The sequence below is a fragment of the Lissotriton helveticus genome, chromosome 8 (genome assembly GCF_964261635.1).
Source record: "Lissotriton helveticus chromosome 8, aLisHel1.1, whole genome shotgun sequence".
In the NCBI taxonomy this organism is placed as follows: domain Eukaryota; kingdom Metazoa; phylum Chordata; class Amphibia; order Caudata; family Salamandridae; genus Lissotriton; species Lissotriton helveticus.
Genome location: NC_136069.1, coordinates 74765408 through 74791749, shown reverse-complemented (window position 1 = coordinate 74791749; position 26342 = coordinate 74765408). Strand labels below are relative to the sequence as shown.

The 26342-nt window shown below is 45.1% G+C and overlaps 1 protein-coding gene across 2 annotated transcripts in view; it reads left to right on the top strand.

The window, feature by feature from the left end:
- The window catches only part of TIGIT (T cell immunoreceptor with Ig and ITIM domains), a 211344-nt gene that overhangs the window by 145740 nt on the left and 39262 nt on the right, over nucleotides 1–26342 (top strand). For both annotated transcript variants that reach the window (XM_078655900.1, XM_078655901.1), the window contains exon 3: nucleotides 6671–6768. In XM_078655900.1, coding sequence (XP_078512026.1) covers nucleotides 6671–6768 — 98 coding nt within the window. The remainder of the gene's footprint in view (nucleotides 1–6670; nucleotides 6769–26342) is intronic.

Genomic DNA, 26342 nt, shown 5'->3' with positions numbered 1-26342 from the left:
AGAACGAAGAGGACTTCAGTCTTGTCTGCATTGCACATCAGCTGATTCTGAGGCATCCAGGAGAAAACTGCAGCCAGACCTCTGTATTCGTCTGTATTAAAGGAAAGGAGCAGCCGCGTATCGTCAATGTAGGAGATTATCTTTGCTCTCAAGGGTTCTATTAGATGTGCTAGATGGGTGGGATGGATGTTAAAAAGTGTGGAACCTAAAGCAGAGCCTTATGGCACTCCTAGAGCCTATTGCCTAGTTTGATCAATTGCGTTCCAATGATTTGACAACAACTATAAGGTCAATGAAGTGATCAAGCAATAATGGTCTTGATGAAAGGGGGAGAGTTCCGATCAAGCTCGCCAGGTCAGCATAACCTATGTCCTCCACTTCCCTGGCAGGGAACTGCCTGTCATATTTAGAAATTCACACTTGCCTCTCATGGATCATGAAGCCTTCCGAGCAACCGCTGAGGTTGCTCTGGAGGATGAAGAGCTTGCCAAGTGGGATCCATATCTGTTGTATCCACCGGGAACACGTTTTATGGGTTTTTTTAAAAAGTCCCAAAGTGAAAAATTGTCTTTGAGAATTTTTTAAAAAATGAACGGGAAGTGCATGCTGTTTTTTTTCCTTGTGTCTGGGAATGATTTCCTTCCTCAGGACACTGTGCCAGACAAGGAAATACAGGGATGGTTGTGTGCCTTATGTAGGGACACGGTGACGGGCAGGGAAATCCAAGGATGGTTGTGTGCCTTATGTAGAGCAGGGAGATTGTCGCCAAGATCTGAAGTCCGATGGTGGTCAAGTTTATAGGTAAATTGTTTCTGCCCGCAAAGCTGGCTGAGGCTCATGTAATAGAAATCCAGAGGTTCCCTACTTCTATATGGGACTGGGGAGTGTAAGGTTAGCTGGGTGCATCGGCCAACCTCCAATTCATGGTGGTTGACCTGCTTTACTATCCTCTAAGTGGGTCTCCAATTCATTAATTTATCATTAATTAATTAATCATTAATTCTGAAAGGCAGGCTTCTTTATTCATGGCGTAAAGTCCGGTCTCCTACCTTTACTTCTTCTGTAAAACACTTTAGCATTTTACTTGCACCGCTTCACCCTCTTTTTCTCAGTCTTGTGCAAATCAGTCTTTATACTAAAGCGTTGCTGCCATTCAAAATCAAAGCTCTTGAATGTTTGAAAATGTTCAACTTAAAATTCTGTGTATTCATTTATGTACACTTTATTGATTTGTTAAAATTATGTATTTTTCTAAGCAGTCGCGGACCCCCGGAGTAGGCTTCATGAGATATCGTTGCACTCAAACTTCAGCTAATCTTGCAGAGATGCAGATGTGCCCATCCGTTTCTTGTCACCCCTCTAACCAGCTGAACTATGCAATATGTATTTTGTGTATTATATGTAAAGTTATACATTAAGGGCCATATGTATCAAATAGTAATTTTGCGATTCTCAAATAACGATTTTTTGGGAAGCACTATTTGAGAATTGCAAAATGCTATCAGCCTGATTCATGAAAAAGGAATTCTGCGATTCTCAAATTGCGATTGACAGCGAATCGCAATTTGAAAATCGCAGATTGGCATTCATCATAGTTAGCGAGAAAATAAAGCGATTCGCACACGGCCGCAAAAAGCGTTAGCGATTTACTAAAATCGCAGGAAAATCGCAATTACCCTCAAAATCCGTGTCGATTTAGTAATAGCGCAAATAGCGAGATCGCTAATAGCGAGATCGCAAAATGCGATCTCGCAAGTAGCGAGATCGCAAAAACGGGAAGTCGCTTTTTGAGCACAGTGATGACATCACAACCAGGAAGCAGGCAGTTCCCACCCCCATTCAGAACTGTGAGGCTGATCTCGAGGCTGCAGCTGAACAGAGCTCCTTCCAGGACACCTCCAAACTTGCAAATCCAACCCATTTGTGACTGCAGCAATGCCAGAGGAGCCAGCACCAGGGCCCAGTGACACCAGGGCCCAGTGACACCGGGCGCAAGAGGAAGCTCAAGTTCTCTGAGCAGGAGTTGGAGCACCTGATTGAGGGAGTGGTTGATAACCACTCCAAACTATTTGGGAAGGACTCCAGGAGGGTGCCAGAGGTGGAGAGACGTCGAATCTGGCTTGGGATAGCTGCTAAAGTGAACGCTGTGGGCGTGACACACAGGTCCCTGGATGAGCTGAAAAAGAGGTGGTACGACCTCTGAGGTCGTGCCAAGGAGAGGCTGGGCGAGACCCAGGCTACTGGGAGTGGAGATCCTACAGTCCCTCCCAACACCCCCATGGAGGACCACGTGGAGGACACTGTGGAGCCAGAGGCGTGCCTAGGGGTCGTCAATCTGGACTCATCCCGACCCAGCCAAGACAGCCAAGGTAAGTGGCATGCGACTGCGACCCTGTCCCCTAACAATGGCCATGGCCCTATTGCCTCCCATAATCATCCCAAGTCATGCAAACTATGCACATTAGATCATGCCCAAAAGCATTGTGGGTCATGTAGTCTGCCCACAATGTACAAGAACCCCAATGCAGCCTCACATGTCCCAAAGTACGCAATGCCAAAGCCAGGCAGGGAATGTCATCCAGCATGCATGTAGCAACTGCACGTGTGACAGATACATGCAATTAATGTACGTCCAATTCCCCTCACAGGTGGCGCTGACAACAGCAGCGACAGCGACAGGCTGCTTATTGACGAGGCACGAGAGGATGCCGAGGAGGTGCCAACACCGACACTTCCTGCACCATCAGGCGCAGCACCTCTCCCCGCAGCCGGGGCAACACCAACTGCGCCAGCACCATCAGGCGCAGCACCTCTCCCCGCAGCCAGGGCAACACCAACTGCGCCAGCACCATCAGGCGCAGCACCTCTCCCCGCAGCCAGGGCAAGACCAACTGCGCCAGCACCATCCGGCGCTGCACCTTTGACAACCACAACTCCACCACCAGCTGGACCATCTACATCTGGTGCAGCTACTGTGGTGACAGTGTGCACACCCACTGTGGGCAGCCAGCAAAGTAGGCATGGCAGGGCTCGCCAGCAGAACACAGCACGCAGCGGCAGAAGGGGGATGGCTGTGCGCGTGCCAGGCCTGAGCATTGAGCGCCGGATGCTACGCATACACCAACTGCAGGCACGACGGCAAGGGGCTATTCAACTGCAGCTAAACAACATTGGCCGCAATGTGGCCAATGTGGGCGAGAGGATTGAGCGCATGACGACAGCCATGGAGGCCAACACTGCTGCGCTCATATCGCAGCGCAACTCCGCCCGCCTCCGCCACCGGCAGCTTCTTACGCGGCTGTCAGCCTACACCCGCTCTAACTATGTAATCGGGAATGCCACCTCCCAGCTCTCACAACGGTCCCTGGCGCAGCAGCAGCAGTTGATCCAATGCGTTGAGGATGTTGGACGAGTGTTGGAGCAGGTCACCACTGCCGTGCTGGCACTCCATCCTACTGGGCCAGGCAATGTGGGGGGGACGACACCAGTGAGGGCACCTCCAGTGTCAGCAGCCTGTGTGCCTCACTGGTTGGCGTGTTACGCCACAGCACCAGGCCCACTGCAGGGCCACGTGCCGTCCCAGAGGAAGAGCCAGAGAGGCGTTTGGGTGCTGCGCGCCGGAGGCGCAATTGAGTTTCATGTACATTGGCTGGGACATGCTGCTGATACAAGCATGTCCAGTGTTTTGTTAGGAGCAGTATGGCGCAATACTGCTAGCATTTGATGAATGGAGACATAACATTATTATTGTGCATTTAACAATAATATTTATTCCTGCATCATACATCGGCCTCCTGTCATTATTTCCATTGGCATGCAATTGTGATTTGTTGGGTGAGGGGAGTGGGTGCACTAGAAACTGTTCATTGTGATGTGGTTGCAGCGTCTGTGTCCTTCAGCTGGGTTCTCCCCGCGTGCATGACGCACATGTGCAGGTGGCCGGTCGTCCCCTTCCGACTCACTGCCAGAGATCTCTACAGGTATCCGGCGCTTGGTAGCAATGTTGTGTAGTATTGCACACACAGCCACAATGCGGCAGCACACATCAGGACTGTAGTACATGGCCCACCAGTCTTGTGCAGTATGCGGAATCTGCTTTTCAGTAGCCCAAATGTCCGCTCAATGCAATTCCTTGTGCATATGTGTGCTACATTGTAACGCCGTAGCTGTGGTGTCGCAGGGTTGAGGTCTGGGGTGAGGAGGGCGTAGCCACTGTCACCTGCATGACAGGAGGAGAGGGTGAGTGCCTGTGCAGCGCAGATACTACATCACAGTGTGACATTGTGGGGCAAGTGTACTTACCAAGTAGGTGTCCTTCACCAAAGTCTCCCCTGGCCAGTCGTGTGTGGAGGCCGCTGTGCCGGAATATGAAGGAGTCATGTGTACTCCCCGGGTACTGTGCCACAATGTCCGTGATGTATGTCTTAGCATTGCAGACCATCTGGATGTTGAGGGAGTGGTAGGACTTGCGATTGCGGTACATGTACTCCGTTGCAGCTGGTGGGCAGATGTGGATGTGAGTACAGTCAATGCATCCTATCACATGTGGGAACTGTGCAACATTGTAGAATTGCTGCTTGGTCACATCCAAATCCTGTTGGCTGGTGGGAAATTTGAAGTGCTGGTGTAGCTGGGTCAGCATTGCGTCAAGGAAACTCCGTAGGCAGCGGGACATGGTGGGCTGGGATATCCCCCCCAGCAGCCGCAACTATCCCCTGGAAGCTCCCGGAGGCCAGGAGGTGCAGGCTACACAATACCTGGACATGTGTAGGCACGGCATTGGTCCGCCTTGTTGGGTGCTGCATCAGGGGGTCAAGGTCCTATATTAGCTTGATAATCATTGCCCCATTCAGGCGGTACTTTGCATATATTTGCTCTCTGGTTTGGCCCAGCAGGGTGACCCGCTGGCGGAATATCCTCTCCTGGATTCTGCGTCTCCTCCGTGCTGCTCGCTGTAGCCTTCGCCGCCTGACCACCATGTACAGTCCTGGCATTGTGAGACTCCTAATGCTGCTGCAGCATCTCCTTATGTGTGTTTGGTCAGGCCTGCACCTGTTACTGATTGGGCAACGGTTTTTCGAAAAAAAAATTCCATGGCTTTGATGGTTACCACCTGCTTTGGGTGGTCCTTAATTTGCGCCTCGCAAACAGCGATTTTGGTTTTTTTCGCTATTTGCGATTTTTCATGATTACCGATAGTAATTGTATTGCGAATTCGCTATTTTATTCCGATTCGCTAATGCTCTCCTGCCGGGATTCTGCGAATCTTTTAGCGAATTCGCTATTCTGTGGTCACTTCATGAATCAGGCTGTATGTATGTAGGATTTTCAATCAATTTTGCGAGTCCTACATATTCCTTAATTGCGAATCTCAAATTGCGATTCGCAATTAAGGAATACCTCCCCTCGCCCAGAGGCCCATAGGAATGAATGGGAAGACATTCGCAATTTGCGATTCGCAATTTGCGAATCACAAATTGAGAATGCAATTTCAAGGGTGCAGGGGGGTCCATATGACACCCTGTTGCACCCCTGAAATAAGCATGGGTGCACATGTGGCACACATACATGCCCTAAGGGCATGTATGTGCTTCACATAGCACTTTGAAAAATGCAAAAAAGTGAATTTTTCAAAGAAATCGCGAATTACCACCAACTTGGTGGTAATTTGCGATCCCTTAATGCAAAATTGAACTTTTTTGGTGCTTCCCAACTTGCATTTAAGGAATCGCAAAATTTGCGATTCCTTAAATGCAATCGCAAAATAAGGAATCGCAAATTTTGCGATTCCTTATTTTGCACGCAGATTTGCTACATACATACCATTTAGCAAAAATGCATTTGCAAACGCATTTGTGCTTGATACATATGGCCCTAAGTGCTTTATGTCTTGTTACTGTCACCACTTAGCAACCATTGCACGTGACACATTCTCCTCGTCATTTCACCCAGGCTTATACTGACCTAAGTAGAATATTGTCCTGCTTGTAAAGAATTTAATTTGAAAATGCTACTATTTGGTAGACATTATCAAATGAACAACCATGCTTTGAACTCACTCACATTTTATAGGCTATACTTCCTTTTAAAAGTGTCCACGTAGCCCTCTCTCCACCTGTTGAGGGATCACTTTGCAGGTGTACCTCTTACGAGTGATCTTTCAGGAGCGTCTGATGTCTAGGCCAAAGTCTGAAAGGCGCCACGAAATGGCTCACAACACATTAGGCCATGCCACTGTTATGAGCATTATCTATCCATGACCTTTAAAAGAAGTGCTCTCCATTAAACAAGTAGCTTATTGTGTCATGTTCCCTGAGTAATGTACACTACGGTGGAATTCACCCTTGCTTCACTTCCCTAACACCCATCATAGACTGGTTCACACTTTATAAAACTGTGACCTCTTAATTCATGTGAACTGACTCCCAGCAGACCTCGTGGAGACATAACTGAGAAGACTGATAAATGGCTTAGAAAAAACAAAGTGAGGCGGAAAATCCAAAAGGCGAAGCTTGAGCCTGTGTGCGGGCTGTGTAGCAGCAGATTTGATTAGGATTGACTGTGCTTGTTGGCTACTCGCATGCTACATTTCACATGCATTTATTTTTAGATTTTCTTATACCTTTTTTGCGGTGTTATAATGTGTTCCCTCTGTACTTTTCCCCTACAGAAAGCCAATCAAGTACCCAAAGGTCGGTGACACTTGGCCTATCTTTGGGAGCTGTTCTGGTCTTTGGTCTTGTCACAGCTGGGATCCTGTTTTTAAAGGTAAACAGGTTTTCTTGAAATGTAGAGTTGCCAGAAACTGTCAATAGTGTTTGGAAATGTAAACACGTTTAGTAGACCTGGCCCTTTGCTCTTAGGCAGAACTTGATTCTTTCTCTCTTTGTACCAGATTTTCCAGCAATGTATCATACTATAAATATGCTGAAATCCTAAGGATTTCATATATGTTACTTAGGACCAGGCTAATCTTAGTCCGGGAGATCCTCTACATGGGGATATTGGTGCACTGTGTGATCTACAGACAGTGCAGAAGAAACTCACATTATCCATCAAAGGGTTCTACAACCAAATGAAGGGGGACCCCAACCCTTCTAGTCACAGATTTGCATCCAACATATGTCCCACAGCTACTAACGACCCTCCAGATGGAGGGGTGGAAGTAATTTATACCCGGCTCTACCATCGACAATGCCATTTGAAAGGAATCAGCTGCCCACTATTTAAGAAATCCGTTTTGGGTAGTCTGCACCCAACAATGGCACTGAATGAATAGAGAGCTGCCTTACGGTGCTAAGATTAGGGTGGGTGATAAATTACACTCCGCCAGCGGAGTTGGACGAGTTTTGGACACTCTGCATTATGCATGTAATGTAGAATTCTGCCCAAATTCTGTCAGCCTTTGCATGGTGGAGTTGTATGCTGCGCGCAGCTCGCCAACAGCAAGTTGACGAACAAGAGTTGGCATCCCCAGTGATTTTTGGACACAAGAAGGGCACCCATCAATATTTTCTCCTTGTGGGAGGTCAGGGAAGGTCATGGTAACAAAGCTGCCGCTTGAGTAGAAAATCGACTCGAGCGGCAGTAAAATCCGCTCGAGAGGCAGAGTCCTCTGGAGCGCCACACGGTGTCATTCGTGCTAATTTATCAGCACGGAACAACCACCTGTATTTAAAAAAACACACAAGCAGCACGATGTGCCGATTTCCACCCATTTACAGAACTATGCGGAATATCCCAGAGTTTTCATGTAATTCTGCTGCTTATCTCGTTCCGCCAGCCCCTAGCTAAGATACGGGAAACAGCGTTTACAACGCTGTTTCCACAAAGCAATGCCATTACAATGCGGTCGTTCCAACGACCACATTATTACTACGCAATACCGTTGCATCGCAAGTCATTCCAACGACTTGCAGTAGGGGGCGCGCTGGTATTGGATTTAAAATCCAACACCTTCCCTGCTGTTGCGCAAACTGGAGTAGGAATAGTAAATAATACTATTCCTAAGACCGGCGCGGCTCCTACTGCAAGTCGTTGTAATGATGTAATGGTATTGCGTGATAACAACGCAGTCATTGTAACGACCTGTTGTAATGGCATGCAATCAAATCGGATGCGTTGTAAAGAGCTATGTTCCTAAGATACATCTTATCCTCTGTAGCATTCACCTCAGCGTCTAGGAGCTGCAGAGCTGTTTACTTAATATTTAGGGTAGATTGCCACACATGCACTAATTGTTGTTTGGGGACAAGATACAGTTTCTCAGTCACTTCTTTAACAGTGTACCAAAAGCTATTGAACAAGGGGAGAGTATGTGCTTTAAGTAGACCAGTGTCTGCCAGGTCTTGCACGGGGTCAAAGCAACATGGTGGATATTTCAGTTTACAGAGTGTGTCCCAGAGCCTAAGATATAATTTCATTCCAATTGAATAACCTAGTAATCAACGTTTACTTTTTAAATGTACCACATTACATCTTTTATTGATTGAATGAATGAATGAATGAGGGGTTTCTTGTAACGCGCGTACTTAGCCCAGTGGGCGTCAAGGCGCCTAGATTAAATACAGCAGCTTAAGGCCCTACCTAGTCCTATTTAATCATGAGTAGGCCTTCTTAAAGAAATACGTTTTTAGAGCCTTTTTGAAAGAGTCGATGGAAGGGAGAGTTTTTATCTCCATGGGGAGGGAGTTCCACAATTGCGGAGCGACGACGGAAAAGGCTCTGGCTCCCCATCTAACAAATTTGATGCGAGGGACAGCTAGTTGACAGAGTCCCGCAGAGCGCAGGTTTCTTGTGGGGGCATAGCGCGAGAGAAGAGAGCCAATGGCACTAACAGGACCATCCATCAATGCTCTGTGGGTGAGACAGAGGATTTTGAAGGCGATTCTATGCTGTACCGGAAGCCAATGAAGCTCCTTCCTGGCTAAGGTGGCAGAGGAGGCTTTGGGGAGATTCAAAACAAAGCGTGCTGCAGAGTTCTGAAGAGTCTGCAAACGGTGGATCAACCCTTTGTTGACTTCCATATAGAGGGAGTTGCAGTAATCCAGTCTCGAACCCACCAGGGCGACTGCAACCTGTTTACGCGCCTGGGGGGAAAGGTACCCACGGATTTTGTTGAGTACCCGAATCACACCACAGCAGGTAGCAACGGTCCTATTGACTTGCAGGGACATAGAGAGTGAGGTGTCAAATATCACTCCCAAATTTCTGGCAGATAGGGAGGGAGTGGGGCAGATGCCAAGAGAAGAAGGCCACCACTCACTCGACCACAGATTCTGGTTCTTCCCAAATATCAACACCTCGGTTTTTTCACCATTCAGCTTCAGGGAGTTTATAGTCATCCAGTCTGCCACATACTGCATGCAAACCCTGAAGCTGGCGGCAGATGTACTAACCGAGGTGTGAGCAAGAGAGACCATAATCTGCGTGTCGTCTGCATAGGATACCACCTCCATCCCCTGAGATTTAATAAGTCTTGCAAGGGGGGCCACATAGATGTTAAAAAGGGTCGGACTTAAGGCCGACCCTTGTGGCACCCCACATTGCAGAGACTTGGCAGGGGAGAGGTGGTTCCCAAGCATCACTCTCTGTTCCCTTTCAGTCAGGAAGGAATTTAGGAGACTCAGGGCCGATCCAGTGACACCCACCTCCCTTAGCCGAGATGACAAGATGGCGGGGGAGAGGGTGTCAAAAGCGGCCGTGAGGTCCAACAGAACTAGGACCGTGGTTTGGCCAGAGTCCACCTTGCGTCGGATGTTATCGACCACATAGGTAAGGGCGGACTCTGTGCTGTGGTGTTTTCTGAAACCGTGCTGAGTGTTATCCAGGTATTCAGAAGATTCGAGAAAGGCAGATAGATGGAAATTCAAATGCGACTCCAGCAACTTCGCGGGTGCAGGAAGAAGCGAAATGGGCCTAAAATTTTTCAGCATGGCCGGGTCCAGATTTGGCTTCTTAAGTAGCGGTTTGACTATTGCCTTCTTCCAAATGGAAGGGAAAGAGCCTTGAGCGATGGCCTTATTTAAGACGTCAAGCAGAAGAGGAGAGAGATGTATTCTACACTCTTTCAATTTTTTAAGGGGTATCGGATCAAGGGGGGAAGCCGATTTAATTTTGTCAAGAAGTGAATTCAGAGATTCAAGGGATAGGGAGGGGAAAGTTGTGAGAAGGCAGGAGGGGTCCTTGCCTAGTGAATCGAGATTGGATATGAGGGGGGGAGTGTTATGATCGAGAACAAGACGGTGGGATTCGAGAGAGACATGGATGTCATGTATTTTGTTGTGGAAGAAGTCTGAAATGTCGTTACAGAGTTGTTGGGAACTGACTACTGGGTCGGGAAGTTGCAGGGAACATAAAGAGTCAGCGATTTTGAAGAGATCTCTTGAAGAAGAAAGAGCGCTGGTCAGATTTGAAAAATATTCCTGTTTCTTAATAATCACTTGATATTTGTAGGCACGTAGTGCAGATTTATGGGCCTCTCTATCTTTTAGGTCCCAGGATTTCCTCCACTTCCTTTCACTACTCCTGCAGCCCTGTCTCATAAGTCTAAGCTGGTCAGAGAACCAGGGTGCAGTAGGTTTAAGGCGTGCTACATAGCACAGGGATGCGGGGGCAAGATTTTCAACTGCTTTGGAGATGGAGTCAGTCAGAGACTGGGCTGCCTCTGAAGCATCCGTGACAGCTAGAAGTTCGGAAGTGGAGATCAAAGGGGCAATAGTATCATCTGAGATATTCCTTAAGTTTCTCCTGAGAATAAAGGGAGTGTTATTATGATTGGAGGAACAGGTGCCGGGGATGTCAAGATCAAATGGTACAGCAAAATGATCGGACCAGACCACCTGTAATGGAGTGCCAGTGGAAAGCCTGTCGTCGTTGGAAAACAGGCCATCCAGAATATGTCCTGCCTTATGTGTAGGACTATTTACGTGCTGGATGAAGTCACACGCTTTGAGGGTTTCGACGAGAGAAATAGTGTCTTTAGAGTTGGTCTCATCTAGGTGAAAATTAAAATCACCCAAGATGGTAAAGGCTGTTTTTCCGATATACGGTTCAAGAATAGTCATAAGTTCAGAAGGAAAGCTGGCCCTAGTGCCAGGAGGTCTGTAAATAAGGATCCCAGAGAAAGAAATTGAGGGAGATGGGGTTATGCAAAAATAGAGTGCTTCCACACGAGATAAGGGTAGAGGTATAGGTTTAATCACACAGAGAGAGGGAGTTTTAACCAGAATGGCAATGCCACCCCCTCTGCGTAGTTGTCTGTCCTGCCTGTAGAGGGCATAGCCGTCCGGTATAGCCAAAAGTATATCATGTCCGGAGGAGTCAGATTATGGCTCAGAATAATGATACTGTCTGAACTGTTAAGTAAACATCTTGTTGAGTAGTGATTTTTGTTACACTTTGTCCAGTAAGTTGAAATCTGGTTCCCCCACAGATTCTGTGATCCCGCGTAAGTGTAATAAGATCTTCCCTTCTTTGATTAGTTCTCTTACCAACATCTTTAATGCTTCATTTGACCTCGCCTCATTCCCCAGTTGTTGGAAGGTGGCTAGATCAAGCCTATTCTAAAAAAAAATAATAGTGACCCTACCATCTTGTCCAACTATAGGCCGATCTCGCTTCTGCCTTACTTTGGTAAGGTATTGGAGCATCTTGTTAACAAGCGAGTCTCAACATTTATAGAGGAACAGGGTCTCCTCGATCCCTCACAGTCGGGGTTCCGGGCTGCTCATGGGACCGAGACTGCTGTGATGGAGGTAGTGGACAATATCCGCCTCTCTCTTGATAGGGGTGAGTCCGCTGTCCTTGTCTTGCTGGATTTATCGGCTGCCTTTGACACCGTCTCCCACAGTATTCTTCATCAACGACTGTGGGAGATCGGTGTCAGAGGCAAAGCCAGTGCTTGGTTTGAGAGTTATCTGGCCGGCCGGTACACCTATGTAAAGGTGGACACCTTGGAATCCAGTAAGATTCCCCTTTCCATCGGAGTTCCCCAGGGGTCAATTCTAAGTCCCCTGCTTTTTAATCTTTACCTCACCCCTCTGGCTAAAGTAATAAAGTCTTACGGCTTCTCTACAGTATCTTATGCAGACGATACTCAGGTGTTGATTACCTGCAGTTTGGATTTTGTTGACACTCGTTCCAGATTCCAGAAATGTATGATTGCCATCAAGGACTGGATGAGTGTCAACAAACTCCAACTGAATTGCGGCAAGACGGAAATAATGCTGTTTGGTAAGGCCAAGCAGATATGGACACAGGATTGGTAGCCACAAGAAATGGGACCATGTCCCGAGCCCAAAGAGGTGATTCGCGACTTGGGAATTATGATTGAACCCACCCTCTCTATGAAATCCCATGTTAATCTTGTGTCCCATACCTGCTATGGCCTCCTGCGCCGGCTGCGTAAGATATTTAAGTGGATCCCCCTTGAATCCAGGAAACCCTTGATTCAGGGACTCATTATCAGTCGCTTAGATTATGGCAACGCTTTGTTTGCTTCCATAAATGAGTGTCTGTTGACCAAGCTACAGATGGTTCAGAACGCCGCAGCCCCCCTGGTGCTTGGCCTGCCCCCTAGGTCATCTGCCCTGCCTAGCCTCAGGGAGCTACATTGGGAGAGCAAAGGGTGGGTTCAGGGAGAGCAAAGGGTGGGTTAATGACAGCGATCTGTGTAAGCCACAAATCAATATATGTGAGTAGAGTGTTGGAATCACCTTGGTACCAATTACTTATGATTAAGGGTTTATTCCCGGAAAATCTTCTTCTTATTAATTGGTACTATAATATATTTGATCCTCATGAAACTGTAATTATTGACAATTTACGGGAGGAAATTATTAAGGTGACAAATAGTGTTTTCCCTCTTTCAATTATATGGTTAGGTGACTTCAATTGTGAGCTATGTAAATTCAGTGGGTCCAGGGTGTGTGGTATGTTGGACCTAGTTGACCAACCTATCGCCCATTTTACCCATTCCAAACAAGGGGAAGCTCTAAATAGTATTATCATGAATAATGATCTATGTATCCTAGATATGTCCCGTTTCTCAGCCCCATCTAATATACCCACCTTTCAAGGAACAGGGGGTAGAATGAGTACAATTGATTTTGCTATGGTCTCTAGGGAGTCTTCTCATTTCTTGAAGGATTTTAAAATTGAGGCGAACCTAGCTAGTGACCATAATCACCTAATCCTGAGTTTTAATTTTGCTCTTGGGAAAAGACCGTGCCCGGAACAACCGATAATATTTAGTCGAAATAAGGGTATCACCTTAAGGTGGGACAAAGTAGATGTAAAGAAATTGGAAACGGAGATTTTTAAGGAAAACGCAGATCATATAGAAGCTTGTTTGACACCTATAGCTGATCCGATCTATGTAGTTAATAGTTTCGAAACACTATTGAGTAATGTTGCCTCACGTCTTGTAAAGACAGGGGGGAGTAATCGACAACAAGGTCCTAAATGGTTTGACGTTGAATGCTCATCTGCCCAAACCTATTTAACAAAGGCCCTTCGCCAGGAACCACGTGATAGAGAAATGGTTAAACTGGCTAGGAAAAGATATAGGGAGGCAATTAGAAAGAGGAAAAATGATTTGAGGACTAAAGCATGGGATGACCTGGATAAAGCTGTTGATCTAAGGGATAATAGGCTTTTTTGGGAGACAATAAATAGGCCTTTTTTAAAAACAGGGGAAGACTATACAATTCGAGTACATATTCCTGAAAATTCCTGGGTAGCGCATTATAATAAAATCCTTAATCCTAATGAATTGACCCAAATTGCTACCATGGGAGATGGTGAATATGGTGACTCTAATATGGAATCAGCTAAACTACTCAGCGATTCACTTACGCTTGAGGAATTGGAGTTAGTTTTGACTAAGGGGGCGGCTTTAAAAGCCCCCGGCCCTGATGCAATTCCCTTAGACCTATTTAAACATAACCCGAAGGTCTGGTGTCCTTTGCTTTTGAACATTTTTAAGGCAGTAGTATTAGGGCAGATTCCGACCTCATGGAAAGAGGCGGTTGTGGTGCCTATTTTTAAAAAAGGAGATAAGTCGGACCCACGCTGTTATAGGCCAATATCGTTAATAGATGCCTCCTGTAAATTAATGGGTAGGGTGATATTGGCTCGTTTGGAAACTTGGGCAGAATCAACTGGGCTCATTGTAGAATCACAGTATGGGTTCAGAAGAGGGAAGGGAACTACTGAACAGTGCTTGAATTTAGCACTGATTATGGGCAAGTATATGGGTGCCAAGAAAAATCTTATTTGCTTGGCATTCATGGACTTGTCGAGCGCATTTGATACAGTTTGCACGGAAAAATTGTGGCGTATGATGGGGGCTATGGGGTTTGAGGAGCCCTTGGTAACTCTGCTCCGTAGGTTACACACCGCCACAACTGTCAGAATCAGATATGGTCCAGGAGGAGAAAGAACAAGACATATTTTTTCTACTGAAGGTGTCCGTCAGGGATGTATTTTAGCTCCCTTTTTATTTCTGGTTTACACAAATGGTTTAGAAGGTTTTTTGATTGAAACTGGCGCTGACTTCCCGAAGATTAATGGGAAAAAAATCCCAATGTTGTCATATGCTGACGATACTGTCCTGATGACCCTTACCCCCAATAGCATGCAGACTTGTCTGAATGCCTTTGATACATTTATGGGAGAATTAGATCTTGGGGTTAATTTTACTAAATCTTTTGCCATGACTTGCGGTCCAAAAAATATTAAAATCCGCAATTACAGGGTGAGGGATTCTGACATAGAGAAGGTTGATAATTTCAGTTATCTGGGTAACCTTTTTAACAAAAAACTGAACTGGGAACTACTGATGTCAACCCGAGTTCAAAAGGTTTCACAGTCAATTGAAGCTATCTTTCGCTTTGCTAGTAAGTTAGGACAACGACGTATAGCTGAAATGATATCTTTGTACAAAGCTAAATGTGTTTCTGCTATGACTTACGGTGCTGGTGTTTGGGGGTCACAAAACTGTGAAAAGATACAGATCATGGAGAACAAATTCTTAAAACGTTTATTATCTGTTCCGTCGGGTACTTCAAATATATTTTGCCATGGTGAGGTTGGAATTGAGTTTGTACGTGATACTATTCATATTGCACCCTTGGTATTATGGTCCAAAGTTTGGCAATCTGATGATTTGAATTTGTCAAAAGAAATTCTCTCAGATTGTCTTAAACTTGAGCATTATGGGGAAATCCCATGGCTTCGTTATGTTAAGGATACTTTATATAAAATCGGGTTAGAAACTATTTTTAGAAAACCTGATATGCTTAAAAAGGATACCAAGGAAATTATAAAAAAAGCGTATAGCCTTAAAATGGGTTCCTTAAAAATGAATGAACAGGTATTACGTGTTCAGGGAAGATTGGTGCGACCATTTTATTTAACATACATCATGAATACTCAAGGGCGCTTTTATCTTACAAGGTTTCGTCTTGGTACCTTACATTTCCTCTTTGCTTTCCCAGAGCAGGCAGGTTGGAGGGAAAAGTTACCCTGTTGCCCTTGTAATAATAGGGTCTCGCAAAATACCCTGCACCTTATCCTTTTTTGTACTTTGTATAAGGACCCAAGAAACTCTTTCATCAGACCATTACTATTATCCCTCGGAACGTCTTATTATAAAGAAGGTTACGAATTTTTGTTATCACTTTCAAATGTAAAGATCTGTAATGCTGTATTGAATTTCATTAGATCCGCTCTTGTAATCAGAAACCGCTATTGAATATATCTGTGGATATCAGAATTATGTATCATGATGTTTCTATAAGATTAGATAGAAATGTTTTGTGATTTCATTATGGTTTATGGTTTATGTATTTTTTAAAATTGATGTATACTTTTATGATTTCCATGAGGAATCGAAATAAAGTTATTTGAATCGAATCGAATCGGCTCCCTGTGCGCCAAAGATGCCACTTCACGATACTTAGTATTGTCCAAAAGCTTCTTATGGGAACTGGTCCTTCTTATCTAGCAAAGAAACTGGTTCTGTACAAGCCTTCCAGAGTTTTAAGATCCAGCTCTAAATGCCTTCTAGTCCAACCAAGGGCCACAACTACGAGAAATGGCTGTCGGGCCTTCTCCTATATAGCCCCCTTACTGTGGAACAAACTGCCTCCTCATCTTTCATCCATTTCTAACCACATGGCCTTCCGGAAGGGTCTGAAAACTCTTCCCTAATTAACCAGTGTCACCTTCTTACTCAAGGGTCGTTGTCTCTCTCTGCTAAGCGCCTTGAGACCTTTTTGGTGATTCGTGCGCTATATAAGAATCTATGACTTATGACTTATGACTAAGACCCTATTTAAGAATCTGTCAAGCTCGTGATTTTATTTCTTAGGTATTCGACTGTGCCCCGAGTTACATACGCCACAACTCTTGTTGAATTTTTCAAGATATGCTACTTACGCTAAGGCCACCACTTTTTTTTCATCCCACTGAAATCACCCAAGTCAGCAAAGTCACTTAATGATTGTTTTATTATTTGTTTTTGGAGCTAAATAATGGTCTGCTTTTACATTGCCTGTTACTTTTTTGAAGGCAAGTGTAATTTATTTTTTAGAGTGTAGAGGGCAGTCTTAGAAGTGGCTCTCATCAGGTTGTTCGAATCCAAACAAAGGATGCCACTTCCCTTTTCAGGAGAGGTAGCATTCAGGAATCCTAGAATGCCCTTTCTACTCTGCTGACATGTTGATTTGTTGGAAATAGTTCAGTAACCACCGACACAGGCAACCTGATGTCTCTTACCTTTCAATTTTATAGCAAACCAGTCTAAGTTTTAGAGGTATACAGGATGTCGGGCGGGTAATGTTTAATTGTTAGGCATCAATTCCGATGGGGCCGGTAACAGCAGTCCCGATCAGAAATGTGTTTTTTTTAACTACGAGGGCAGACGCGAATTATCGATTCTCCCTGTAATTCCAGGGGCCTCATTTATGAAAAGTGACGCATCGCTGCGAGAAAACAGCGATGCGTCACTTTTCATTGCGCCCTCCTTGCGACACCAATGATGCGTCATATTTACAGTATGACGCATCATGTCGTAAGGAGTTACAGATATGTCAGTATTTCTGACGTATCTGTAAGCGCAAAAGTGACGCATTGCTGGAGTGTGTCACAAAAGTGCCGCAACTCCAGCAATGCATCCTTTCACATGGGGAAAGCCCCATGTGAAAGGGCTTGCGTCAGTCTTACGCCTGCTGTGAGGCAGGCGCAAGATTTTGACGCAACAGCGTCTTAAAAGTGATGCAATGAAATCTCATAGATTTCACTGCGTCACTATTACTGCGTCACTATTGAGGTACCGGGTTTTTAGGAACCCGGTGGTGCCAGGGAATAACACCCGAAGACCTCTGAGTTCCCCTTGTTTCGGACCACAGAAACACGGAGTCTTCTAGTCGCAGTCAGAGATCAAGTTTTATTGATAGCTACCAAGTAACAGGTGTCCTAGAAGCACGACAAGCACGGGTCATGTGTTCTCAGGAGACTGTTCGTTTTTACAGAACCAGCCTTCTCCTTATATACAGAAATAATAGCTGCAAGCAAGAATTCTTGAGTTTATGATACGGCTGTAAACATATTTCTATAATAATACAAAGAGCGAAGTCATGTAAGCAAGCCCACATTATAGATGTCCAGTTCGTGATAGATTACCCAGCCAGACCCGGAACTCCCATCAGATATCGATGAAACATCAATAAAGGAAGGTACCACCCAGTCATAAAACTGGCCATAAACAAGGAGTATGGACAGGTGCATGTTTGTAGAAAGCATGGTCTGTATGTAGTGAATGGTTTGAGGAATGTTATGTATTGATGCTATCGTATTTGGCCACTGGGCGAGGGGCTGCCCAAACAGGTTTGGCTAAAGGCAATGGAGTCAGTTGGGACAGGTCAGGGGGAAGTCAGGGAAGGTGGACGTGTCCTTTTAGATCAAGCTCGACCTTTAATTGACTTATCATGAGGGCAAGACGTAAGATGGATGTCGTTCACAAAATGGAGTCTAAGGGGTCGGGACGGAAACTACGATTTAGGGTCGTTGGCGACCCTCGATTATGAAGCAAAGGTATAGGAATGATGTCCTAATCATTATCGGTTCGTGGACACCAAATTCGTCATGGTACGTTGATATTTTGTGACACGGGTATTGGACCTCGATATCGGGATAACAACAGGGTCCAGATTTTCAGAACCACACTATTACGAGGCTTTTTGCAGGGGAACGCCCCCTCTGCATACATTATACCTGACGCAGGTATAATGTAGCGCAGGGGTTTACAAAGTGACGCATCTGCTTAGATGCGTCACTTTGTAAATAGTGCGCAACAGGAGGCATGTTTTACGCCGCCGATGCATCACAAAAAGTGACGCATCGGAAGCGCAAAACTGACGCAAGGCCTCATAAATGAGGCCCCAGATGTCTAAGGGAACCCGAGTGTCCAACTCGTAATGGATCTGGATTTTTGAAGTTAACTCTGGGGTGGATAATTCCAGGCCGTTTTCTGGGGCACTCCTATGTCATGCACAAACTACCTAACCCTCTCTGCCTTCCTTTCCGTCTATTCTGTGCAACTCTCACCCCTTTTCTATTCACCATCCCACATAAATCCAATACACAAATACACTACCCACCACACAATTCTATCCCACACAATTCCACAACTAACAATTCTAATTCAACACACATAATCACACTCCAAACCACACACATTCACTCCACTCCGAACCAAAACACATCAGTAAAAGACACTGTCATTTACAACACCAATAGCTCTAGCTCTTGCAAATGTAAGACCGATAGCATTGCAAATGCTTGTTTTCAGTTGCCATTGTCTCGTGCGAATTGAGACTTGGTTGCTAGGGGACAGTGTTACATAGTAAGTTGTACACGGTTGCTTCCTGCTTGGTTCTTTGTACTCATGGGGTATGAAGAGTCAGTGCCTGTGTCTGGCCTTTCTGCTTCAACACAGTCACATGTTCAGGGCCTAAAGGAGGATGTCCTTTTGCAGTTTCCAGGGCAAGCGTCCTGGACTGGTTTCGTTCTGTAGTTCAGTCTGCTTTACATGAACCTTCTGCGAAACGCCCTGCAGTTGTCCAAGGTGAAGTTTTGTCAGACATATTGGGGCATATCCCAGGTGGGTGCTGGGGTTTGATCCTTCAGCTTTTATGGAGGCTGGCGACGGTTCCCAGTATAGTATTTCCCCCAGTGTCTAAGGAGTCTTCTCTGTATGTTTCACAAGTCGTATTTGGGTATTTCAAGTTCTTCCACGATTGTCTCCAGGATCTAGGGGGACCCCATGCCTATTTTGGCAAAGTTGGAGGAGTTAGCTCAGTTTTTTTGTTGACTCGTTTTAGTCTGTTGTTTCATTCAATATCCTACAGGCATCTCCTCATCAGCTGGGGCTACAGTGGCTGGTGGACGGTCTACGTGGACGCATCGTGGCATCTGGCCGTAGCACTGGAGGCCATTTTTCATTGTCTTCCCTTTGTGGGTCCCAGACTTTTTTCGGACGAGTTGAACTCCGTGGTGCCGCCGCGATATGCAGTTGAGACAACGTTGCTGCCACCTTTCCAGTCTGTTCTGAAGGTAATTATTTTCTTCCATACACAGCACTTTCAAGGGGTTCTCCCCTCTTCTCAGCTCTGTGGTGGATGGGCCCAGGGTTGGGGGGCTGCCTTCCCCAATGAGTCTCAAACGCAGCGGTTCCAAGGGGATGGTCAGAAATGTCTAGATCAGGGTTGGCGGCAACCTCCGGTTTTTCCAGGGTCGATTGTCCAGTTTGATCTCTGACTGGTGGGTTTAGTCAGTTGACAGTCTGGGCTACCGGATTCCATTCAGGGGTATCTTTCCTCCACCTCTTTTTTAGGATGCCCCATTGTCAATTAATCCTGTGAAGGGTATTGCTATGCTCTCTGAGGTGGACAATTTGCTGGCAAGGGGGGCTGTTGTCTACTTGCAGGAAGCAGACAGGGGTTTCCGCTTCTACTGGCCTCTCTTCTTGGTCCCTGAACCAGGTGATTGTTACCGCAATTATCTGGTTTTGCAGGATTTGATCCAGGATGTGCAGCTGTATCCTTTTTGTATGGCCACATTTCAGTCCTCAAATCTAACGTGGCTACTTTTTGGCATCACTGGACCTGGAGGATACTTAGTTGCATGTGACTGTCCATCCAGTAAGCCATCAAATCTTGCAGTTTGCGGTGGTCAGGGTGCATTCCCAGGTTTCAGCACTCCCCTTCAGACTCTCCAAACCTCCCCAGACTTTTATCATGGTCGTGGCTCCAGCTGTAGGGATTTTGCATCTTCAGGGTTTCTCTGTTTCCCTGTTTCGGTGTTTCTTGATTGTGCTTCCTCTCTTCCTAAGGTTCAGCTGGCAGTTGAAGCTGCCATGAACTTGTTCCTAAACTTGGGCTTTATGTTGATTTTGACAACTTCTCACATTTTTTATTTTGTTTTTTTGGATGGTGGTTCGACGCTTGGAAGATCGCAGTGTTTCCTCCCCTGGCTCACATTGTTACACTGTAGCATCTTCTGTTGGTTCTCCTGTCCCAGCAGTTGGCCCAGGCTTGGGCTTGGTTGAGGGTCCAGGGGTTGATGGCAGCTTCATTGGCTGTGGTTCCCTGGGCTCGTCTGCACCTCTGACCTCAGGGGAACTGTCTATTTTCTCCATGGGTCCCACTTCATGCTGATTACTTTTTGCTGGCCTAGTGGTTGGGATTGGGTGATCTCACGGTCATGGCCCGAGCGTCTCTAGTTCATCTGGCTTCCCTGCTTTGTTCCTGGGCAGAATCTTACCTCAGAGCCCTGAGGATGGGGTGCATTCATCGTATCCTGTCCTTTCATGGGGATAGCCTGAGCCGTACCTTGCGTCTTCATTCTTGACCTATCTGTACTCCTGTTCAGGGAAATTTGTTTCCAGTTTAGGTAGCCTTGGGTGGCCCTGTTTGCTTCTCCTCACATTGCTTTCCTTCTCTGGTTCTGTTCCTTGCTGATTTGACCTCCAGCATGGGCAGTGGATGCCGTGTCAATCCCCAGGCTTTCTGCATGCCCTTCCCTTCGATTCCCCTTGGCCTCAGGGGTGTGGCAGAGGGTTCCAGTGGAGAGGGTGTGTAGCAAGTTTAATGGGACCCCCTCAGAGTTGAATCCGGCTAGGGAAAGGAGGGGAATGAAGAAACACAGCAAAGAGAACAATTTTCCCTCGATGGCCACAATATTTCAATATAAATATGTATCCAATTTTTAATATAATGTTGGTGACAGATACACAACAATCTTATTTATTTTCTTCAAAAATTGTAAAATTTTATTTTCAATTTATCATTTCTTTGTTTTAATCTTTTTTCATAGTTATTCAAAGGTGGAAAAATTTCTTTTTTTTATATAAAAAACGTTTTATCAGTATTTAGTTCATAGACAATTCTATAATTTATACAAAGAAAAAAGAAAACACAATAAAGTAAGCACAATACATAGCTATATACATAAACATTTTTTTCAATTCACCCAAATAGTTATGCCCCTGGTAACTAACAGTCTGTCACAACATTCACACACAATCATACCCTCACTACATTCATAACTACAACATCTGAAAAAAGGAAACTGAAACCAAATTGGCAGAGACACCCTGCCAATCTGCAGGTCTCAAGTCACAGTATGAGACCCTGCACTTGGTCGACGCGCGTTTCGGCGGCGCTAGGCCACCTTCCTCAGGACCTCTTCCAGATAAACACACCCATATATCCAGGAGACATTAAAAACAATAGATTACTAATCTTGCCCATTTAGGGAGGGTTCCAGCAATTAGACTGTGTATGATCCTGAATGTCCTAAATCGGAAGGATTCCAATGTAGCTCCCCCCAAAGAAAATTTGCTGGTATGATTCTTACTGAAGGATCGTATCAAGTATCCTCGCAGAGTAGGATCATGGTATTCCCCACAGCTCTTTAGTTAGTACTTCAAAAGCATCGTTCTCTCCTGTCCAAAACTTCTGTCTCTTTCCGGTCGATTGTGAGGCAATGCCTTCCAATATATACGAGTTTCTTAATTCCACGATGACTGCGGGCCAGCGTGTCCTCCAGCTACATAACACGGTTTAAAAAGCCTCACAATCGACCGGAAAGAGACAGGCGTTTTGGACAGGAGAGAACAATGCTTTTGAAGTACTGACTAAAGAGCTGAGGGGAATACCATGATCTGACTCTGCGAGGATACTTGATACGATCCTTCAGTAAGAATCATACCAGCAAATTTTCTTTTGGGGGAGCTACATTGGAATCCTTCCGATTTAGGATATTCAGGATCATACACGGTCTAATTGCTGGAACCCTCCCTAAATGGGCAAGATTAGTAATCTATTGTTTTTAATGTCCCCTGGATATATGGGTTTGTTTATCTGGAAGAGGTCCTGAGGAAGGTGGCCTAGCGCCGCCGAAACGCGCGTCGACCAAGTGCGGGGTCTCATACTGTGACTTGAGACCTGCAGATTGGCAGGGTGTCTCTGCCAATTTGGATTCAGTTTCCTTTTTTCAGATGTTTTAGTTATGAATGTAGTGAGGGTATGATTGTGTGTGAATGTTGTGACAGACTGTTAGTTACCAGGGGCATAACTATTTGGGTGAATTGAAAAATGTTTTTTGTATATAGCTATGTATTGTGCTTACTTTATTGTGTTTTCTTTTTTCTTTGTATGAATTATAGAATTGTCTATGAACTAAATACTGATAAAATGTTTTTTATATACAAAAAGAAATTTTTCCACCTTTGAATAACTATGAAAAAAGATTAAAACAAAAAAGAAATGATAAATTGGAAATACAATTTTACAATTTTTGAAGAAAATAAATATGATTGTTGTGTATCTGTCACCAACATTATATTAAAAATTGGATACATATTTGTATTGAAATATTGTGGCCATCGAGGGAAAATTGTTCTCTTTGTTGTCAATCTGTTTGCCCTTTTTCGTTTCCGCTGTTGGTGGGTTGTTTGGGGGCTGGTTTTTCCAGCTTCCGGTGTTTCTGTCTCCTCTTCAGTTTCCCTTTATTTTGTTGTTTTGTCCCTGTTATTTGACCCAGACATTTTGGCTTGTGAAATTTTCACATTCAGGTCTTTTGGGTAGTTCTGCCATGGTGACGAGGGATATTCGATTTTCCCGCTGGGTTTCTACCCTTATGTGTTACAATCAGCATTGGGGCTCTACTGTTTGTGTGCTTCTAATAGAGTGGATCCTGTGTCTAGGGTACCTCCCTCTATTCTTAAATTTTCAGGTATGGTTTTTTGTAGGCTGTTTCCCCTCTCCTTGTCTGTTGTCTGTGCCTGCTGGGGTACGCGGGTTGCTCTGGTGGGTGTTTCTACTTTGATGGCTGGGTTGTTGCTGAGTTTTAGTTGTTTGTCGCCCGGTCACTCTTGGGATCTGCCTTCTGTATTGCTAGCCACAAAAAAAGGACAAGGGAACCCAAGTCACTAAGGAACCTGGGTGGGTAAATTATTGTCAGAAACAGTGGTTTCTGTGGAATAATAGAATCTATATAGATAATAAGGTGCACAATCGCAATAGAAGGGTTAAAATGATGTCAGAGGGCTAAGAAAGCACATACACCTATGGTTTTAGTTTGATACAACCACATTTTATATTTTACAAACAAAATTCTATATACAATGAAAAAGAAAAATGTGCATAGTGTCCCCAGTGAGAAAAAGGAACCTAAAAGATTGGTGACATAATTGTGACAGTATTTTACAAGATTTCCAAGGTATTCAAAAAAAGTCGACCATTGAGCAACTCAATAAATAATATACAGCAGCTATATACAATAATACGGGCTGTTAATGGTTCTCTTTCTTTTGTTGTTCTTGACGTTACGACTCTTTACGTGATCTTGGATTTCATCAGGACCCATGGATTTAGGGGCATCTGATGGGTAGAATGCACGGCCACGTGAGGTGTACGTGCCAACAGTGGGTGAAGGAGGAAAAGGAAAATGAGTTACTCACAAGGACACCCAGTCGGGTACCTAAGTGAGAGAGAGTGAAGGTTGCCACTCTATGGGTAGCTGAGCACTGTTACTGTGTTGATGATACACAGAGATGTGTATGAAGATGGTGATGAGGAACTCTGGAGTTGGTGGTAATCACAAGCGGTGCTGTCGCACTGACCTGTGTATCACGAATGTTCAATATGGTGGTCCGTACCTACAGATGGTACGAAGCCCATCTATAGAGGCAAATATTTTTCAATGAAGAGGAATCCTTCAATAATAGCAGTTCTCAAAGCGTGTGACGATCCACTACTCGGGCAGCACAACAGCGCCAGTCTGTCTGCTGTTGACCAAATGTCCATTTGCTCTGCTACCTGCTTTGTATGTAGCCTCAGGGGGTATTGCTAAAGGTAAGAAGGGGTGTTGGAAGGGGGATCTGGGTAGGCCTATCACTGACGATCAATGGGAATGGTGTTGTAGGGCTACCAAAGAGATCTCGCTAAACAGCAGACACAAGTTGCTTCACTTTAAATTCCTTCGTAGGATATATCACACCCCTGCCCGCTCCCACAGAATTGATCCCAATAGGCCTCATCACTGCCCGAAATGCTTGGCTCCATTTGCCGACTTCGCCCACCTCGCCTGGACATGTCCAAAAATACACCAGTATTGGGTACTAGTTCACGACACACTGGGTGACATCCTGTCAATGCAGTTACTGCCCACGCCGGAGATCGCATTGTTAGGCTATGTAGCAAACTTTCCCAAAAAGGTCAGGAAGCTGACGGCTCTGAGCTTCCTGTTGGCCAAGCACGAAATTGCTCTATTATGGGGCAGCAAGAGGTCTCCCTCACTGCAGGCTTGGCTCCGTAGTTTAGCTTATTGTAATGTTAATTGTGAGGAGTACTCCACCTTGATCCTCAGTGCCTCCCGCCCTGTAGATATTTGGGGACCATATCGGGACTACATTGACAGGAGCGGGCTGGGCACGACACACCAGTGTTGAGTGGCATTACGCCTGAAGGTATTGGTTAAGTATCAGCTCCGAACAAGATGCCAGACCTCTGTTCAATTCTGTCGCCTATCGCTACTGTCTAGACTGCTTTATGGGTGCCATATGTTACTTACTATGATTCTTGTTTTTTTTTTATTGCTGAACCCTTACGACCTGAGCATTAATCAGACACCCTTGACATTTAATTGTATTGTATGTTTAATTCACAATAATGTCTATGTCTACTATATATGAAACTCCTTTTCGTGCTTGATTTGATGTCGTTGCTACTGCAGATTGTACTGTAATGTCCACCATCCGTTATTATGCAAAAACTGAAAATAAAGTTTATTAAAAAAAAAGGTAAGAAGTGGTGTACTGTCACCATCAGTTGGTGGGTGTTCTTGGCGGTTTGCCAGTGTTGTATGTCGGTGAGGTTGGCTCCTTCTTCTCATGTTCAGGGATGCTCCACACGGTCTGTGTCCTTTTCCTGGTTTGGATGGCATGTCTCTCTCTCCCGGAATTTTGTTGGGCAGCTGCCTGGCAGCCACATCATACTTTATTCAAGTCATCTCAATGTTTTACATGCTTCTGTGGGCAACTCTGCTGTTGGTATGTTGTGAACACAGCTCTATCTTGTATTTAATTCACCTTTGTGTTCTGCATGTATCATTGACATCATACTGTTTTTTCTATTTTGGCTTGTGAGATCCTCACTAATGTAAGGACTAGGACGAGGCAGTCCTATGAGTGGGTAATGGGTTGTTACTTACCAGTATTCTTGATTACCCTGACCAAGGTCCTCTAGGGTGGGAGGGGTTTATATAGTAAAAATAAAGAAGACTACCGGTAAGTAACAATACATTTCCAAAAAGGCTTGTATTGCGCAGTTGCTTGACAGCACCAGTTCTTTTTTTCCAGCTCATACTGAGTGGATTTCGAACACTTCTGAGGTTTTGTCACCCTATTTTATCCTGGGTATACTATAGATATGCACATTTTGTGCCTTCATTTGATGTTTTAAACATGTCTGAAGTATTCCCACTTTCTTTTTTCAATTTTTGAAGAGCAGTTTTGTACCTATAACTTCACTACTTGTGAGGTGCCCTTCCTCTGTGAGGAAGAAGGTAGTTACAGACCCCCAAGTATGTTGTTTATTTGTCACCCTTGCAATCAACAAAGGAGTAGGAATTTTCAACAACAAAAAATGACAAAACATGCTGTGAAAGACTGGGACAGGTTTTGCCTCAAGGGCAAACTAGACGAAATCAGAGAGAAAGAACAAAGAAATCAACAGTACAGGGCAGCCAAAGTAGGTTACCTTTCCTTTGTG